Genomic DNA, 19,941 nt, shown 5'->3' with positions numbered 1-19,941 from the left:
TGGATGCTTTGGAGAGGGTGCAGAGGAAGTTCACCAGGATGTTGCCTGGTATGGAGGGTGCTAGCTATGAAGAGAGGTTGAGTAGATTAGGATTATTTTCATTAGAAAGGCGGAGGTTGAGGAGGGACCTGATTGAGGTGTACAAAATCATGAGAGGTATAGACAGGGTGGATAGCAAGAAGCTTTTTCCCAGAGTGGGGGATTCAAATACTAGGGGCCACGAGTTCAAAGTGAGAGGGGAAAAGTTTAGGGGGGATATGCATGGAAAGATCTTTACGCAGAGGGTGGTGGGTGCCTGGAACGCGTTGCCAGCGGAGGTGGTAGATGCGAACACAATAGCGTCTTTTAAGATGTATCTAGACAGATACATGAATGGGCAGGAAGTAAAGAGATACAGACCCTTAGAAAATAGGCGACATGTTTAGGTAGAGGATCTGGATCGGCGCAGGCTTGGAGGGCCGAAGGGCCTGTTCCTGTGCTGTAATTTTCTTCTTTGAGGCCCCATCTGCGCTTCTCAGAAGGATGTAAAAGATACCATTGCACTATTTGAAGCAGTGCAGGGGAGTGATCCCTGGTGTCCTGGGCCAATGTATATCCTTTGCCTAACATCGCTTTAAAAAAAATTATCTGGCCATTATCACATTGCTGTTTTGTGGAAGCTTACTGTATGCAAATTGGCTAACACATTTTCTACATTACAACGTCAATATTATTTAATTGATTCTAAAGCACTTTGGGACATCCTCAGGTCCCGAAAGGTGCTACATATATGCATTTATTCAAAGAATGGCCATTTGGAGAAACTACCAGAAGCCTGCCCACACCCGAGGACCCATGTTGATTGCTATATAAGTGCTCCATAATGATGTTAAAATAGTTATAGTATCAGTAGATGTAACACTCAACAGGTCTAGTCACCATGGAGCAGCAAACAACAAAGCAAATAAAATGATATATCCACCACAGTACAGTACACCTTGATTACTGTGAACAGCTCTGGTCATTGAGATACAAAGAGGTCCAGAAGGAATGGACAGAAGGGCCACAAGTCTCATTCTTAGAACTAGGTTCTGAGGAAAGACTGGAGAAAGTTGGTATTTTCTGCCCTGAATGGAGGTAATGCTTTAGCGATACAAGCCTTACAACCCCCTGATATCTCTGTGCTCCTCCAATCCCTGACTTTAATTGCTCCATCATCGACAGCCATGTCTAGCTGTCTAGACCCTAAGTTCTGGAATAACCTCCCTAAAACACTCCACCTCTCTACCACTCCCTCCTTTAAGATGCTCGTCAAAACTAACTTCTATTGACTAAGTTTTTAATCATCTTTATTAATATCTCCTTATGTGGTTGTGTCAAATTTTGTTTGATAAAGTGCCTGTGAAGTGCCTTGGCACGTTTTACTACCTATAGTAAATAATATAGTATATATACAGTATATCTTTGGTCTTCTTCTTTGGCCTCCTTGTCTCGAGAGACAATGGGTAAGCGCCTGGAGGTGGTCAGTGGTTTGTGCAGCAGCGCCTGGAGTGGCTATAAAGGCCAATTCTAGAGTGACAGACTCTTCCACAGGTGCTGCAGATAAAATTGGTTGTCGGGGCTGTTACACAGTTGGCTCTCCTCTTGCGCCTCTGTCTTTTTTCTTGCCAACTGCTAAGTCTCTTCGACTCGCCACGCTTTAGTCCCGCCTTTATGGTTGACCGCCAGCTTTCGCGATTGGTGGCAGCTGACTCCCATGACTTGTGGTCAATGTCACAGGACTTCATGTCGCATTTGCAGACGTCTTTAAAGTGGAGACATGGACGGCCGGTGGGTCTGGTACCAGTGACGAGCTCACTGTACAATGTGTCCTTGGGGATCCTGCCATCTTCCATGCGGCTCACATGGCCAAGCCATCTCAGGCGCCACTGGCTTAGTAGGGTGTATATGCTGGGGATGTTGGCCACCTCCAGGACTTCTGTGTTGGAGATACGGTCCTGCCACCTGATGCCAAGGATTTTCCGGAGGCAGCGAAGATGAAATGAATTGAGACGTCGCTCTTGGCTGACGTAGTATATAGTATAGTATTTAGTATAGTATATACTATTTATATAGTACAATATAGTATTTATGTAGTATATAAATGTATGTTGTTGATAGGAAAAAGAATCTTGGTAGATCCAGAACAGTACCCCAAATTGAACTGCAATAGGAGGGCAAGGGGACATGGGTTCATATTAGTAAAATGCTAATTTTGTACTGAGGTCAGGTAGTTCCTCACACAAACCTCGTAAGTAAATCTCTGAACCCTCTCAAGTGCGATAGCATCCTTCCTGTAATGTGGTGACCAGAACTGTATGCAGTACTCTCATTGCAGCTTAACTGGTATCCTGGCAGGACAAAATCACAAATGCGGCAGTCCTCCCAAAGGCAGAGCTCCCAAGTGTGTTGGCACTAATCAAGCAGAGGTGGCTTTGGTGGATCGTCTGCAGGATGAAAGACGGTCATATCTAAGGTGAGGTAGCCGGGGGCCAGACGACCAGTGGGGTGCCCAAAGCTCCGCTTTAAGGATGCTTGCAAGCGTGACGTGAAGGCCCTAAATGGGGAGTCACTATCTGGTGAAAGAGGGGACTACCAGGCTGAGCAGTTGCTAGAGCAGCTTGGCCACAGGTGCCAACACCAAAAACAATTCACAGCGTCACTTGGCAGCTTCACGTGCGACACTTGTGGCAGAACCTGCCTCTCAAGGATTGGCCTCCACAGCCACCAACAAAGGTGCACCAAGAGAAGACACTCTAGTTTGATCTTAGAGTCGGTTAAAGGGTCGGCACAACATCATGGGCCGAAGGGTCTGTACTGTGCTGTTCTATGTTCTAAATGGATGCCAAACAACTGGTGTTTCACACAGTAGTAGCATAACCTCCCTGCTCTTACATTCTATACCTCGGCTAATAAAGGAAAGCATCTTTGGTCCCATCTGTGTTGTTACGTTGCTGGGATTCAGAAAAAGCCCAGCCAGCAAGGTGTCGATAATTATTTGGGTTGGTTGCTATGGTAATCCAATTTATCTCGTAACCCGGAAGAGACTGGAACGTCTGACAATCAATTGGTGAGCGGGGGCGGGGTTCGGATGTCAGCGGAGCAGCCAATCGGACCTGAGAAAGAAGCGTTGGGGCGATTCGAATGCGCCAATCGGAAGCGAGGACAGCGCGTCCGGAAGTGACGTTAGTAGGCGGGGGGAACCGCTGGGTGCTTGCCGGAAGTGTCGCGAGCTGCACCCAACTGTCTCAACCGGCTACTGGTAACGGGCGCTTCGCATGGTAAGGAGCCGCGAATGGAGCCTTTCACCCGCTTACAGAGCAATGACAGGGCCGGGTTTAGCAGAGAAGGAGCCTGCGTTTTTTTTTGAGAGACGTTGCGAAAAAAGCGCTTCACAACCGATGTAATCAGAAAGGGGCACAGTAACTGTTATAAAAGCAAAATACTGCGGATGCTGGAATTCTGAAATAAAAACAAGAAATGTTGGAATCACTCAGCAGGTCTGGCAGCATCTGTGGAAAGAGAAGCAGAGTTAACGTTTCGGGTCAGTGACCCTCCTTCGGAACTGACAAATATTAGAAAAGTCACAGGTTATAAGCAAGTGAAGTGGGGGTGGGGCAAGAGATAACTAAGAAGAAGGTGTAGATTGGACAAGGCCACATAGCTGACCAAAAGGTCATGGAGCAAAGGCAAACAATATTGCTCCATGACCTTTTGGTCAGCTGTGTGGCCTTGTCCAATCTACACCTTCTCCTTTGTTATCTCTTGCCCCACCCCCACTTCACTTGCTTATAACCTGTGACTTTTCTAATATTTGTCAGTTCCGAAGGAGGGTCACTGACCCGAAACGTTAACTCTGCTTCTCTTTTCACAGATGCTGCCAGACCTGCTGAGTGGTTCCAGCATTTCTTGTTTTTAGCATAGTAACTGTTATGTAGGGAAGTTTGGTGGCCATTTTGTGCACCGCAAGATCCCACAAGTAGTGAGTCAATGAGATGAATGGCCGAGTTTTGTTTAGATAGCTGTTGGTTGAGGGATAAATTTTGGCCAGGACAGCAAGAGGAACTTGTCTGCTGTTACCCTTCCACCCCCCCTGATTGTGCAAGCTGGGGGTGGGGGGGAACCTTTTACTTCCACCAGAACCATTAGCTGTACTGGGAAGTGGGGTGGGGTCATAATCCCATGTATACCCCGCACCAGTCCTGACCACTTTGAAGTTGGCCAATGGTGCTTTGAAAGCCAGCCTTCCACTTTCTCCAACCCTAATCCTGTCCCCCATCACCAACCTGGGAACATCTATTGCCTGTCTTTGGCGTCCAGGTTCCCTCCAGTTCTGATGAAGGGTCACTGACCTGAAATGTTAACTCTGCTTCTCTCTCCACAGATGCTGCCAGACCTACTGAGTATTTCCAACATTTCTTGTTTTTATTCCCTCGTACCAGTCTGTATAGATCCTGGCTGGGATTTTGAATTGGGTAAGTCGGCATTCCCTGTTCCCAGCTTGGTCCCTTTCCCGCCGAACATGCTGAATCTTGAGTTTGACCCCATATGCCACACTCCCCACCCCGGTCAGCCAAACCCAGCTCTGCCATTAATCGGAAAAGCCAGACGAGACCTCCAACGCTATTTCCAAAGGAACTCCCTCGGTACTGCACTGGAGTGTCAGCTTAGAACATATTCTCAAGTCTGTGAAGGAGAGTGCTGGGGACAGTCCACAGCTGGCTAAACTTTGCTGCCAAGTTTGAATTAACCTTTATTTTAAGCATATTGGAAATCGTGCATAGATGCAATTCAGTTTTGGGTGTGACTTAGTACAAAAGTGATTGTTTAATTTGGGGAAACTACAAAGTACCTAAAAGGTATGAGATTTCCAGGAGGCTTGAGTTGTCCTAGCTTCCAGCCAAACAAAACACAAATTTAAAAATATACAGCATTAAGGAGTAACACAATTTGTTCTCTTCCAGAACTTTGTAACCTGTTTGATTTGAATGAAATGTTTTATTTTGGTACTGTAGAGCAGGAAGGAAAGTTTTAATATTTTCTAAATATGTTGTAAATATTGATGAATTTCTGCATTAGTTGTAAAGCTGTGTGTGTTTGCGACAACAAACATTCAAATATACTTCATTTGGCAAAAATGTGTTGCAATTATCGTACTTACCTGTGGCATTAATGCGAGTCTTACTATTGCAATGAAGTATTACTTATAGTATTTGAGGTTGTGTTTTGGGGTTGAGAAGAAGTGATTCCCACAATCTAGGGTTATTGTAGACTGAACTGTAATGTATGCCTTTGAGGTGTCATTTAGAGTTAATTCGTTACAATGTTAAGTATTCCTGATTTGTTGTGTCTTTGAATTTACGTGACTGATTAATGAATGTGGAAGTGAATTCTTGACAAATTATTTGATGCAGCCTGAGATCTGGCAAACTTTACAGTTATTGAGACATGATCCAGTTTTGTATTAAATGGCTCCTGTAGTAATAAACATGCTGGGATCTGAATAATAGCATCACTTGCTGCAACAAATCATTGTTTCCCTGCAGCACATATAACTACAATCTATAATCTGTAAAAGTTTAATCCCTGGTTTAAAACCTGCTTGGTTTTTGTGTGTTGACTCTGCTGTATTTCTGTGGTTGACATTTCAGTAAGGTGCTTAATGTTCAGTGTACACTTTTAACCAGCATATTAGTCTGTGAGTAGATTAAAATTTATTGCAGTTTTTCACTCTAAAATGAACTGGGCTAACACTGGTAGGACGAAAGTAAGCACTGTTTGTGGCATGTGCAGAGGCATCAAATCCCAGGAATCAAGCGCATAACCTAGGCTAATATTTTAGTGCAGTACTTGAGGGAGTGTTGCATTGTAAGAAATGCTGTCCATTGGTTGATGTGTTCAACTAAGGCTGTGTATGCTTGTTTCGCTGGTTCAGGTGGATATTGTAGCACTCTTCAAAAGTTATTTCAGTGTTTACTAACATTTCTCCCTCAACCAGCCTTGCCAAACTTGTCATTGCTGTTTGTGGTATCTTACTGTAAGCAGAATGCTGTTGCCTTTGCAGAGCAGTCACCTGAATTGCAAAGTAACTCAATGGGTATGAAACACTTGAACTTTGAGATGCGGTGTAAATGCAAGTCTTTCTATGTCGTCTTCTGTTTTAATCATGAGTGGTTGGGAGTGTCATTGCAGAAAATTTCATTTTTATTAAGTCAGTTAACTTTTATTGTTTTAAGAATTTCTTATTCAATCACTTCTGCAATGTTTTATTCCAATCTTAAAATAGAGGCTACAGTGGGTTATGGGCTGTCTGTAGCTCGCAAGCAGCAATGAGAAATGAGTTGTGATCAGCGTTTGGATTGTAAATTCTATTCCACAGGTTTTGGTTTACATCACAATTAGAAAATAAAACTTTGAAGGGAAAGAAGTTAAATATATTTCCATTACCTGCAACGGGGGTGGGGGGGGGGGTAGTTGGTGGTTGGTAAATGTAATCAATGAAAAACTTTTAATACAAGTTGAACTTGTTTGAAGTGTCTTTGGATTTTCATTTACTAACTGAGCTGTTGTGGCATTACTTGGGTGTAGTCTGGATTCTGAAGTACAATTATGCTGCTGAGCTGGCCTGATGAAAACATGAACATTTAACCCCTCGAGCCGCCTCTGCCATTCAGTTAGATAATGACTGATCTACACCTCCACTCCATTTACCTGCCTTTGCTCCATATCCATTGTTACCCTGACCTACCAAAAATCATTGGCATGAAAGCTTTATTTGACCCAGAATCCACAGCCTTTTGGGCGTAACTTCCACATTTCTATTCCCCGTTGTGGGAAAAAGCATGTCCAGAATGGCCTAGTTCCAATTTTAAGATTGTCTCCCCTTGCTTTTGATTTCCCCATCAGAGGAAATAGTCTCTCCGTATCTACTCTATCAAATCCTTTTAATATTTTAATCACACATTACTCCTAAATCTTCTATGCTCAAGGGAATGCAAGCAAGTTTCTGCAACCTTTCTTCATAATTTAACCCTCTAAGCTCCAATATCATTCCTTAAGCCCACTACCAAGATACTCTTCTATGGAGGAGTAGTCTAATAGGCAGTTAAAGGCAGATTCTGATGAAAGGTCATCGACCTGAAATGTTAGCTCTGTTTTCTCCCAACAGGTGCTGCCTGACCTAAGTTTTTCCAGTATTTTCTGTTTGTTAAAGGCAAATTGCTTGATATCTGCTCTAGAGAAAAGATATTTCAGACTTAGACGAAACAGCAAAAAATGTTTATTTTTGAAGAACTAGTCCATCTCTTGTGACATTCCATTTGGTTTCCACCCCCTATGTCCAGTCTTCAGGCATATTAGAATTAGAGGACAGGGGATAATTCTGTCTTTATTTTTATATTACATTCTATTATTGCCCATAGTTAAATAGTAGCAGTAGAGTTCAATGGAACATAGTCTATAATGCAGAGAAACCTGAGGATCCAGGAGATGTAAGACAGCCATAACTGATAGGGGGTATGATTGCAACATGAAAAATTTATATGGGCAATTTCCATTATAAGTGTGTGCATCAGAATTTCCAATGAATGTACATAGATGCAAGATTCTTACCTTATATAATCAATATTTATAAAATGTCCATCTCAGGGTTGCAATGCAAAGGGGAGGGAGTTAAACTTCACTTGTGCAAGGCCTTGGTCAGCCCCCATCTGGTGTACTGCATTCAGTTCTGGACACTGCACCTCAAGATGGTTTTTAAAAAAATTATTCTTGGATATATTCCCCTTTGGAGGGGGTGCAATGCAGATTCAGCAGAATGCTACCAGAGCTGAAGAGTTTAATTTATGAGGACAGGTTGCTGTTATGACCCCAGTGAGACGATTAACGTTGCAACACGAGATATGAGCTCCCCAGACCAATTTAACGAAGTACGCAACAAGATTTCACATTTTAAGACTTTTGCTATAATAATTAAACTAAAAATCTGCATTAACTAGACAGCACTTTGTACGTAGCTAATACAATAAAATGCACTTAAAACACTTGAAAACTCCATACCACATTTATACATTACGCAGTGTCCTCATTGAAGCAATATCTATCTTTGCAGTTAAAAGTCCCAATGTCCTTGCAGTTGCAGTAGGTTGGATGTCCAGTCCTTCACAAAGTCAATGTCCTCTTTGTTCACTTCATCCAAGCACTTTCAGCCTGGACTTTTGTGAATGAGGCAATCTCTGGTGACCCCATTGGTTTTTTTTTTCTCTGTAAACCTCAGCTTTTGAATTGGATTCAAGTCTGAGTAATCTTTCACTGTATCAGTGTTATAAGAGCCAATATTTTATATCTCTCTCTCTTCTGAGACTCCCACTGCTGGTCTTTGTGTCTTCCTTACAGCCTCCAGATTTCTGGATGCCTGTTGAATTTATCCAGAGTCAAAAGTCAGTACTCATTTGCCTTTTTCAATTATGTAGAGCCCACAAGTCTGGCCACAGCAGAACCACCCAGACCTTCCTTTGTTTCCAGGTATTTGAAATTTCAGCTCGTGTTTGTTTGCACCTTCAGGGCTCCTGGCTCCCTGTTTATGATCTCAGAGTCTGGGAGAGCGAAACCCATTGTTTTTCAGGTGTTCCAACCTTGCATTCTGCTTTTAAAAGGGCCTTTGCTTTGGTTTCTTATTCACATGGTAACCAAGATCCCTGTCTTGTCTGTAGTTATAGTTGGTGTGAGGTCACATGTCTTCTCCGAATCCTCCTTACACTACATTAAAAATCACAGTTTTTAAAAACATAATCGTACTGCAAAGTATAGCATTCATAATAGTTGTACAAAACATGGTTTGCATTCCCTTGTATTTAGAAGGTGGAGAGTTGATCTAATCGAATTGTTTAAAATGACCAAAAGGTTTGATAAGGTAGGTACAAAGAATCTATTTCCTCTGATGGGGGAATCTAGAAGTGGGGTACAATCTTAGAATTAGAGCTAGATCATTCAGGAAAGGAATGAGGAAGCACTTTTTCATACAACGGGTGGTGGAAATCTCGAATGCTCTTCACCTAAAAGGATGTGAACGCTGGGTCAATTTAAAGTTTGAAGACTGATTTTAGTTGGGTTTTTTTGGTTGGATCAGCAGATCTAGGGTTGTCGATCAAAGGTGGGTCAATGGAATTGAGATACAGATCAGTCATAATATGTTTGGCAGAACAGGCTTCGGGGGCTGATTGGCCTACCCCTGTTCTTATGTTCCTGAAGTATGTGATATAGTTATATGTATATAAATTTGTGGAGGTCAATGTTTTGGTTGTGCTTCCTTAGATACTTCAGGAAGCTGTTTTAGGGATGGCAGCAAATGTTCTGCCGAAGCTCCATTCACTATAGAGTGGGCTGATGTTTTAGATTGACCTCTGAATTGGTTTGGAGCAACTTGATCCCTGTGGAGTTGAAAAGAAAATCACCTTTATAATTGTGTATTGTTGTGTCTCCCATTAGTATGAGCTGAATTCAACTGAGTCCTCGAGGTGAAATTAGTGTTGTATTTCATTGCGCTATCCTGAATACTGTGTAAAAGAAACATTTCCTTTATCAACCCCCTCAATCCTTAGATGAGCCATAGGTAATCTGTTTGTTTGTGTTCCTTTGGATCAGCTGAGAAGAGAAATGAAAACCAGGACCTCTCCTCTGCTTCATGTTCATGTCGATGAAACTACCCCTGTTCATGTTCATGTTAGAAAGAGTCCAAGGCCAACAAAGAAAATCCAGGTAATCACTTAGCTTTTGTAAATAAAACAAAAAAAATTAGTCTGTGTCTCTCACTTGCTGTCTTGTGTGCTTGCACTCTTCCCTGATTTGTGCACGTTCTGTCTATTTATCTCTCTTCCCACCACTGTCAATGCAAATTATATCAAATAACATGAATTCCAATCTTATTTAATAGAAATTGCAATTTATTTACTAGATTCTATTTTGAATGACAGTTAGAATTTCACATCTGCCAAAATGCAGTTTTACAAGCCAATATTTGCACTGGCAGACTGCAGTTTCCAAAGGACTGTTGCTTGACAAAATGTCCTCTGTTAAAATGTGACAACTTATTGCACCATTTAACCTATTTCCCTTTTAATGTGTAGCAAAAGCTGAAAGGAGCCTGGGAATGTGGCAACCTACGAGCAACCAGTAAGGTAAAGCCCAAGGTCCCGTGGATTCCACCAGGAAAAACATCAGTAAGAGATGTTGGCTACAAATGGGAGGTTTGCACTAAAGATTCTTTCGGACATGTTTGTGGTTTTTGTGTTTAGGATGCAGTTATACTGTAGTTTCTGCTTCACGTTGACACTAAGTTTGGTGTCCACCTGACTCCAAAGGGGGAATGCGGACAACACCCAACTCTCCTTCACCAACATCTCTCTCGACTCCTCCACCGTTGTTGAATTATCAGACTGCTTGTGCGACATTCAATACTGGATGAACAGACATTTCCTCCAGTAAATTACTGGGAAGATTGAAGTCATTGTCTTCAGTTCCCGTTGCAAACTCCGTTCCCTAGTTTCCAACTCCATCCCTCTCCCTGGCAACTGTTTGAGGTAATCAGACTGTTTGCAAACTTGGTGTTACATTTGACTCCAAGAGTCAAATTGGTGAGCTTCTCACCAATTGCGCCATCACAAAGACTTATTTCCACTTCTGTAACATTGCCTGACCCGCCCCTGTTTCAGCTCATCTGATGCTGAAGCCTTCATCTATGCCTTTGTTACCTCTAGGTTTGACTATTCCAACGCACTCCTGATCGGCCTCCCACATTTTACCCTCCCTCAACTTGGTCATTCGAAACTCTGCTGCCCAAGTCCTTACTTGCGCCAAGAGCCATTTGGCCGTCACCCCTCTGCTCACTGGCCTACATTAGCTCCCAGTTAACATGAACATATGAATTAGGAGCAGGAGTAGGCCACTCGGCCCCTCGAGCCTGCTCTGTCATTCAATAAGTTCATGGCTGAACTGATTACTCCAAATTTCCAGCTACCCCTGATGACCTTTCACCCCCCTTGCTTATCAAGAATCTATTTACCTCTGCCTTAAAAATATTCAAAGACTCTGCTTCCACTGCCTTTTGAGGAAGAGAATTCCAAAGGCTCACGACCCTCAGAACAATTTCTCCTCATCTCTGTCTTAAATGGGTGACCCCTTATTTTTAAACATTAACCCTTATTTCTAGATTCTCCCACAAGGGAAAACATCCTTTCTACGTCCACCCTGTCCAGACCCCTCAGGATCTTGTATACTTCAATCAAGTCGCCTCTTACTCTTCTAAACTTCAGTGGATACAAGCCTAGCCTGTCCAATCTTTCCTCGTAAGACAGCTCGTCCATTGCAGGTATTAGTCTAGTAAACCTTTTCTGTACTGCCTCCAACGCATTTACATCCTTCCTTAAATAAGGAGACCAGTGCTGTATACAGTACTCCAGATGTGGTCTCACCAATGCCCTGTATAGCTGAAGCTGAACCTCCCTACTTTTGTTCTCAATTCCCCTTCTGATAAACGATAACATTCCATTAGCTTTCCTAATTACGTGCTGTACCTGCATAATAACTTTTTGCGATTCATGCACTAGGACACCCAGATCCCTCTGCATCTCAGAACTCTGCAATCTCTCGCCATTTAGATAATCTTTTTTTTTATTCTTCCTACCAAAATGGGCAATTCCACATTTTCCCCCATTCTACTCCATTTGCCAGGTCTTTACCCTCTCACTTAACCTATCTATATCTATTTGTAGCCTCCTTGCGTCCTCTTCACAAGTTTCTTTCCACCTATCTTTGTGTCATCTGCAAATTTAGCAACCATACCTTCGGTCCCTTCTTCTAAGTCAGTTATGTAAATTGTAAAAAGTTGAGGGCCCAGCACAGATCCCTGTGGTACACCACTCATTACATCTTGCCAACCAGAAAATGGCCCATTTATGTCTACTCTTTGTTTCCCGTTAGCTAGCCAATCTTCTATCCATGCCAATATATTACCCCCGATGGCATGAGCTTTTATTTTCTGCAATAACCTTTGATGTGGCACCTTATCAAATGCCTTCTGGAAATCTAAATACACTACATGCACCAGTTCCCCTTCATCTACAGCACATGTAACTCCCTTAAAGAACTCCAGTAAATTGGTTAAACATGATTTCCCTTTCACAAAACCATGCTGACTCTGTCTGATTACCTTGAATTTTTCTAAGTATCCTGCTATAAAATCTTTAGTCATAGCTTCTAACATTTTCCCTATGACAAATGTTAAGCTAACTGGCCTGTAGTTTCTTGCTTTCTGTCTCCTTTTTTTTTTTGAGTAAAGGAGTTACAGTCACTATTTTCCAATCTAACGGAACCTTCCCCGAATCTAGGGAATTTTGGAAAATTAAAACTAATGCATCAACTATCTCACTAGCCACTTCATTTAACACCTTAGGTGAAGTCCATCAGGACTCGGGGACTTGTCAGCCTGCAGCTCCAACAATTTGTTCAGTACCACTTCCTTGGTGATTGTAATTTTCTTGTATTCCTCCCTCCCTTCCATTTCCTGACTTACAGCTAATTCTGGGATGTTACTTGTATCCTCTATAGTGAAGACTGATGCAAAATACCTGTTCAATTCATCTGCCATCTCCTTATTATTCATTATTAATTCCCCAGACTCACTTTTTATAGGACCAACGCTCACTTTGTTAACTCTTTTTTAAAATATCTATAGAAACTCTTACTATCTGTCTTTATATTTCTAGCTAGCTTTCTCTCGTACTCTAATTTTACCTTGCTTATCAATCTTTTAGTCCTTCTTTGCTGTATTTTATATTCTGTCCCATCTTCTGACCTGCCTCCCATCTTTGTGCAATTATAGGCTTTTTCTTTAAGTTTGATACTATCTTTTAACTGCTTTAGTTAACCACAGATGGTGGGTCCCACCCTTGGAATTTTTCTTTATCATTGAAATGTATATATTCTGTGTATTCTGAAATATCCCCTTAAATGTCTGCCACTGCATCTCTGTTGACTTATCCCTTAACCCAATTTGCCAGTTCACTTTAGCTAGCTCTGCTTTCATGCCCTCATAATTTCCCTTATTTAAGTTTAAAATACTCGTCTTGGACCCACTCTTCTCTCCCTCAAACTGTAAAATTCAATCATATTATGATCGCTGCTACCTAGGGGCGCCTTAACTATGAGGTCATTAATCCTATCTTGTTGCACAATACCAGGTCTAGTATAGCCTACTCTCTGGCTCCAGAACACACTGTTCCAAGAAATTATCCCGAAAACATTCTCTCTACTCCTCATCTAGGCTACCTCTGCCCATCTGATTATTCCAGTCTATGTGTAGGTTAAAATCCCCCATAATTATCGCCGTACCTTTCTGACAAGCTGCCATTATTTCTTCCTTCATACCCTGTCCTAAAGTGTGTTTAATGTTAGGTGGCCTGAACAGCACTCCCACAAGCAACTTCTTGCCTTTAAGATTTCTCATCTCTACCCAACCTGCTCCTGCATCCTGGTTTCATGAATTTAGGTCATCCCTCTCTTCTAATACCATCATTAATTAACAGAGCTACTCCTCTACCTTTTCCTAGCTTCCTGTCCTTCCTAAATGCCATGCACCCTTCAATATTCAGGTCCCAATCTATGTCATCCTGCAGCCATGTCTCTGTAATGGCCATCAGATCGTACTTATTTATTTCTATTAGCGCTCTCAGTTCATCTGTTTTGTTTTGAATGCTATGTGCATTCAGATACAGTGCCTTTAGTTTTGTCCTTTTTATTATTTTTGTAACCTCTAGCCTTTTCTGTTGATTTGCTCTTAGATTCGTACACTCTGTCCCTTCCTGTCACAGTCTGTTTGTCATTTCCCATATTAATACCTTTCTCTCTTGCCTTGTCTCTACTCCTTGATTTAACATACCTTCCCAAATTTGATCCCTTGCCTCCACTATTCAATTTAAAATCTTCTCTACTTCCCTAGTTATGCGGCTCATTAGAACACCAGCCCCAGCACGGTTCAGGTGTAAACCATCCCAACGGTACAGCCACCACTTTCCCCAATACTGGTGCCAATGCCCCACGAACCGGAACCCACGTCTACCACACCAGTCTTAGACCACGCATTAATTTCTCTAATCTTATTTGCCCTATGCCAATTTGCACGTGGCTCAGGTAATAATCCAGAGATTATTACCTTCAGGTTCTGCTTCTTAATTTGGTGCCCAGTTCCTCATACTGACAAACTGACTATGTAGAACCTCTTTCCTTGTCCTGCCTATGTTGTTGGGAGCTACATGGACCACGACAACTGGATCCTCCTCCCCCACTGTAAGTTCCTCTCCAGCCCTGAGCAGATGCCCCGAACCCTGGCACCAGACAGGCAACACAGCTGTCTGGACTCTCACTCTTTGCTGTACAGAACAGTGTCAATCCCCCTAACTATGCTGTCCTCTACTACCACTGCATTCCTTTTTTCTCCCTCCACTTGAATGGCTTCCTGTACCATGGTCAGGTTGCTCATCCACCCTGCAGCCCCCACTCTCATCCAAACAAGCTGAAAGAACCTCAAACCTGTTTGACAATCGCAAAGGCTGAGACTCCTGCCCTCTGGGACCCCTTACTTGCCTCAGTTGCAGCCACACTCTCCTGTCCCTGACCACTGACCAAATCAGAAGACCCTATCCTAAGGGGTGTGACCGCCTTTTAGTACAAAGTGTCCAGGTAACTTTCCCCCTCCCTGATGTGTTGCAGTGTTGCAGCTCGACTTCCAGTTCAATGACTCTGAGCTGAAGCTCTTCGAGCCGCAAACACTTACTGCAGACGTGTTTGCTCTGGATCACACTGGCATCCAGGAGCTCCCACATGCTGCAGCTGTGACACATCACCTGTCCTGCCATCCTTAATGTGTTTCAATTAACTAAATTATTCTATTCAATTATTTTCCTTTTTTTTAATGAATATTAAGCTTACCACTAGTTTCTTTACTATTTTAAACATTAGGATTAGAATAGACCTTAACCACTTACCAAATACTCACCAAATGGGTAGCTTCTTCTCCGACCAATTACCTGCCTGCTTGCCCATGATGTCACACTTGATTTTCTTGAAAGAGCTCGTTTTACTGAACAGACGATCCGATAGGATAGAGGATAGCCTCTTCCCACTCTTTTCAATAAAGCCTCTCCCGTTCTCCGCGCTCGTTTCAATGAAGCCTCTTCCGTTCTCCGCGCTCTTTTTTCAATGAAGCCTCCCCCGTTCTCCGCGCTCTTTTCAATGAAGCCTCTCCCAACACTCCTCACTCAGCAAAGCCTCGATTTAAAAATTCTCATCCTTGTTTTCTAAGCCCTCCATGGCCTCCCCACTCCCTATCTTTGTAATCTCCTCCAGCCCCACAACGCTCTTAAGATATCTGCGCTCGTCTAATTCTGGTCTCTTAAGCTTCCCCAATTTTAATTGCCCCACCATTGGTACCGTGCCTTCAGCTGCCTGGGCCCTAGGTTCTGGAATTCCCTTCCTAAATCTCTCTGCCTCTTTACGTCTCTTTCCTCCTTTAAGACAATCCTTAAAACCTACCTCTGACTCAGCTTTTGACCATCTGCCCTAATATTGTTTTGAATGGTTCGGTGTCAAATTTTGCTTTTTAATGCTCATGTGAAGCCCCTTGGGATGTTAAAAAAAGACGCTATGTAAATACAAGTTGTTGTTGGGTTGAGGGCCCCTGGAAAAGACCATCCTGTGCCTGTTTAATGTGACTGCTGCTTATAAGTGTTTCTCTGCTCTTCCTATTGTCCCAGTTTCCCATATCTCTCAAATCCAAAGTATGGCCTCCTTCCAGTAAGCACAGTATTTCAAAAGCTTGACTTAAGTGTAGGTATACAATAGATTGAGGCAGGCTAATAACAGTCTGTATTTGTATGTTGTTACTGAACAATGAGCTCATGCTGGTCTGTGGCTTTGAGTCATTGCGGCATTGAAGGCAGCCACTCGGCCTATCGAATCCATGACAATTCTGTAGAGCTGTCCAGTCAGTCCCATTCCTTTGCTCTGTCCTGTAGCCCTGCAAGTTTATTTCCCTTGTGTGTCTCCAATTTTCTTACAAAATCATCATCGTCTCTGCGTCCACCACCTTCGTAAGTAGCAAGTTCTAAGTCATTGCCACTCATTACGTTTTTAAAAAAAAGTTCTTACTCACATTTTGTCTGTATAATCGTGCCCAAAACTTTAAATCTCTATGCTGTAGTCCTTGTGCCATCAGCTAATGGGAACAGCTTTTCTTTGTCTACCTTATCTAAACCTGTCATCATCTTGGTGTACACCTCAAGCAGATCTTCCCTCAACCTCCTTTGCTCCAAGGGCAGCACTCCCAGCTTCTCCAACCTAACTTTGTAGCTATATTCCCTCATCCCTGGAACCGTTCTGGTAAATCTTCTCCGCACCCTCTCAAAGACCTTCATATCCTTCCTAAAGTGTGGTGACCAGAACTAGACACACTACTCTAGTTGGGGCTTAACTAGAGCTTCATAAAGGTTCAGCATAACTTCCCTGCTTTTGTCTTCAATACCTCTATTTATGAAACCCAAGATCCCATTTGCTTTGCGGACTACTCTCAATATGTCCTGCCACCTTCAAAGATCTGGCACGTGAATCCTCAGATCCCTCTGTCCCTGCACACTGTTTAGAACTATGCCATTAAATCTATATTGACTCTCCATATCCCTTCTGCCAAAGTGCATCACTTCACGTTTCTCTGTATTAAATTCCATCTGCCACTTTCCTGCCCATTCTGCTAGCCTTTATGTCCTGTTGCGGTTGAGTTGTATCGTCCCCACTGTTTTGAAATTTTACTTTGCATTCCAATATCCAATTCATTTTTATGGTCCTAGCACTGACACTTGAGGATTGCCACTGTCTACCATCCTCCAGTCTGAAAAAACATTTACTTGCTGTTTTCTGTCCTTAAACCAAGCTGACACTGACCCTCCCATTTCATGAGCCTCAATTTTGTTATCCAACCTTTTATGTGGTACTTTGTCAAATGCTTTCTTAAATTCCATATAGATAACATCCATTGTATATTCCATTCATCAACCTTCTCTGTCACTTGATCAAAAAATTAAATTAGATTAGTCAAACTTGATCTGCCTTTTACAAATCTGTGTTGGGTATCCTACATTAGCTCAAATCAAAACCTTACTGATGTTAAACTGGCAGACTGTAGTTACTAGCAATGCCCTTACAAACTTTCTTAAACAAGGATGTTACAGTTGCCACTCTCCAGTCATCTGGCACCTCCCCTGTAACTAGGGAAGATTATGGCAAGCCCTTCTGCTATCTCCACTCCAGCTTGCTTTAGTAACATGGGATGCAAGCCATCCTGATCAAGCGACTTTTCCACTCTAATCATAACCCAGCCTTTCCAGTACATTCTGCCTATCAGTTATCATCCCATCCATTTCCACTACCATCTTTGCTTCTACTGATACTTTTGTCAGCATCCTCTGATACAAAGTGCTCATTAAGTATTCTAGCTTTGCCCTCGACCTCTGAACATTTATCTCCTCCTTTGACCCTACAGACTCCACCCTACCTCTTACTGACTGCTTGCTATTTACATGCTGCTAGAGATTTTTGTGTTCCCTTTTATGTTAACTGCCATTCTATTCTCAGATTCTGTTTGCCAGTCTTATTTTCCTCTTCATTTCCCCTCTAAATCAATTGTATTTGGCTTGGTTTTCTCGCTTGAAGAATTCACCTGACATGCATCATACGTCTGTTTTTTTTTTCTTCATATTCTCTCTATCTGCCTCATCATCCAAAGAGCATTGGCTTTGGTTCCTGTACCTTTCCCTCTTGTAGGAATGTACCTAGCCTGTACCTGAAACATCTCTTCCTTAAAGATCACCCATTGTTCCATTACAGTTTTTCCTGCCAAAATTTGGTTCCATTTTACCCTGGCTAGATCCCTTCATATCCCTTTGAAGTTAGACCTCTTCCAATTTAGAAGTTCTACTTTAGATTGTTCCTTGCTCTTCTCTGTTACTAATCTAAACCTTATGATATGATCACTCTTACCCAAGTGATCTCACATGGACACTTGGTCCACCTGAACACATTGCAGAAATTCCTGCCCCTCTTCCTTTTGCTCTAACATTATCACAAACAATATTTGGGTAATTAAAAGTCACCCAATATCACTACTCTGACATCACTGATTTCCCTGTGGATTTGCTTCTCTCTCACTCACCCCTCCCCCTCTCCTCTCTTCCCCCCCCCCCCAAAATCTGGAGGCCTATGGGATACCCCAGCAGTGTGATCAAAGTCTTTATTTTCTGCTGAAGGCTAACCAAATGGATTCTGTCCTTGCCCTTCAATGGCATCCTCTCTTTCCAATGCTGCGATGTATTCCCTAATCAGGACTGCCTCCCTATCTTTTCTGAACACTGTGTATCCATGAATATTATGCGCCCAGTCCTCACTGTATTTAAGCCACGTTTCCATTATTGCCATTGCATTGTATTCTCACGTAGCTATTTGCGCTTGTAGCTAACCAACCTTATTCACCATGCTTTGTGCGTTTACATACATGCATTCTAAACTTGTCTTTGTATTCCTCGTAGTCCTTCTTAGTTTGCTGCTATGTAATATGGTTCTACTTCCTTTTCTAGTACTATCCAACACTTCCATTCCTTTACGTACCTATTCTTTTTTACTGCTATATGCTGGTGCCCACCCCACTTCAAATTTAGTTTAAACTCTTCCCTGCTACACATTGGGTTCCTCATTTCATTTGGTGGGTGCTAAGATCCTGAACGGTCTTGTCAAGGTGGCTGTGGAAAGGATGTTTCCTCTTGTGGGTGAGTCCAGAACTAAGGGGCACTGTTTTAAAATTAGGGGTCTCCCTTTTAGGACAGAGATGAGGAGAAATTTTTTCTGAAGGTTGTGCGACTTTGGAATTCCCTGCCTCAGAAGGTGGTGGAGGCGGGGTCATTGATGCTTGTTAGGCAAGGGAATCATAGGTTATCGGGGGTAGATGGGAGTGTGGAATTCGAAACACAAACAGATCCGCCATGATCTTATTGAATGGCGGAGCAGGCTCAATGGCCTACTTCTCCTAATCCGTATGTGATGCTGAGCAGAACTGAATCCCTTCTCTTCAGGAATACAGAGGAAATCTGAGCAGTCTATTCAGGCCACTGGTGTTAATTGGCTAATTCACTGCAGTAGCTTCTCAGTTGAGCTCAAACGTATCTTTGCCCACCGTTCACCCAGTTACACTTTCTGTGAGAGTCCACTGACTATGCAGTTCTGGAAGAAGTTCATACCTGTCCCCATGGAAATTGAATGGGAGGAGCTGAAGGAGAATAAGAACTTTAACTTGATCAACAAGAGAAATGGCTACTCTTATGACCTGATTGGTTAAGTCCTAAAGACTAGGATGGTCCCAGCTTCAACCTGTGGTGTGTGCTGAGCTAGGAACAATTGATCTCTATATTCCGAATGTGGAGGGGAAATTTGGCTTTGGTTCTTATTCTTAATCAGTGTTTGTGAAACCTACTGGAAGTGTACCTGGGTAGACTTTGGGTGAAGATAGGTTTGGTTTAGCTGCGGTACTTCTGCAGTAAAGATAATCCAATAACACTGTCTAGACTGGTGTGAAGATTGGCCACTTAGGCTAGGCAGTGGAGTGTGTCGAATCACATGCCAACATTTTTTTTTATTCATTTGTGGGATGTGGGCATCGCTGGCTAGACCAGCATTTATTGCCCATCCCTTATTGCCCTTGAGAAGGTGGTGGTGAGCTGCCTTCTTGAACTGCTGTAGTACTTGGGATGTAGGTACACCAACAGTACTGTTAGGAAGGCAGTTCCAGGGTTTCAACCCAGCAACAGTGAAGGAACAACGTAAAATGTC

General features: G+C 42.6%; 1 protein-coding gene across 6 annotated transcripts in view; it reads left to right on the top strand.

The window, feature by feature from the left end:
- Positions 1 to 3,214: 3,214 nt before the first annotated feature.
- Positions 3,215 to 19,941, top strand: part of odf2a (outer dense fiber of sperm tails 2a) — a 120,599-nt gene continuing 103,872 nt past the window's right edge. For 3 of the 6 annotated variants that reach the window (XM_068012130.1, XM_068012128.1, XM_068012124.1), the window contains exons 1-3: positions 3,215 to 3,299; positions 9,661 to 9,774; positions 10,143 to 10,262. In XM_068012130.1, coding sequence (XP_067868231.1) covers positions 3,297 to 3,299; positions 9,661 to 9,774; positions 10,143 to 10,262 — 237 coding nt within the window. In that variant the 5' untranslated portion in view covers positions 3,215 to 3,296. Of the gene's footprint in view, positions 3,300 to 4,409; positions 4,494 to 8,519; positions 8,542 to 9,660; positions 9,775 to 10,142; positions 10,263 to 19,941 lie in introns of those variants that run through there. The other 3 variants (XM_068012127.1, XM_068012125.1, XM_068012126.1) reach the window with 3 other exon arrangements.

The sequence above is a fragment of the Heterodontus francisci genome, chromosome 32 (genome assembly GCF_036365525.1).
Source record: "Heterodontus francisci isolate sHetFra1 chromosome 32, sHetFra1.hap1, whole genome shotgun sequence".
Taxonomy (NCBI): domain Eukaryota; kingdom Metazoa; phylum Chordata; class Chondrichthyes; order Heterodontiformes; family Heterodontidae; genus Heterodontus; species Heterodontus francisci.
This window is presented reverse-complemented; position numbering and strand designations above follow the sequence as displayed.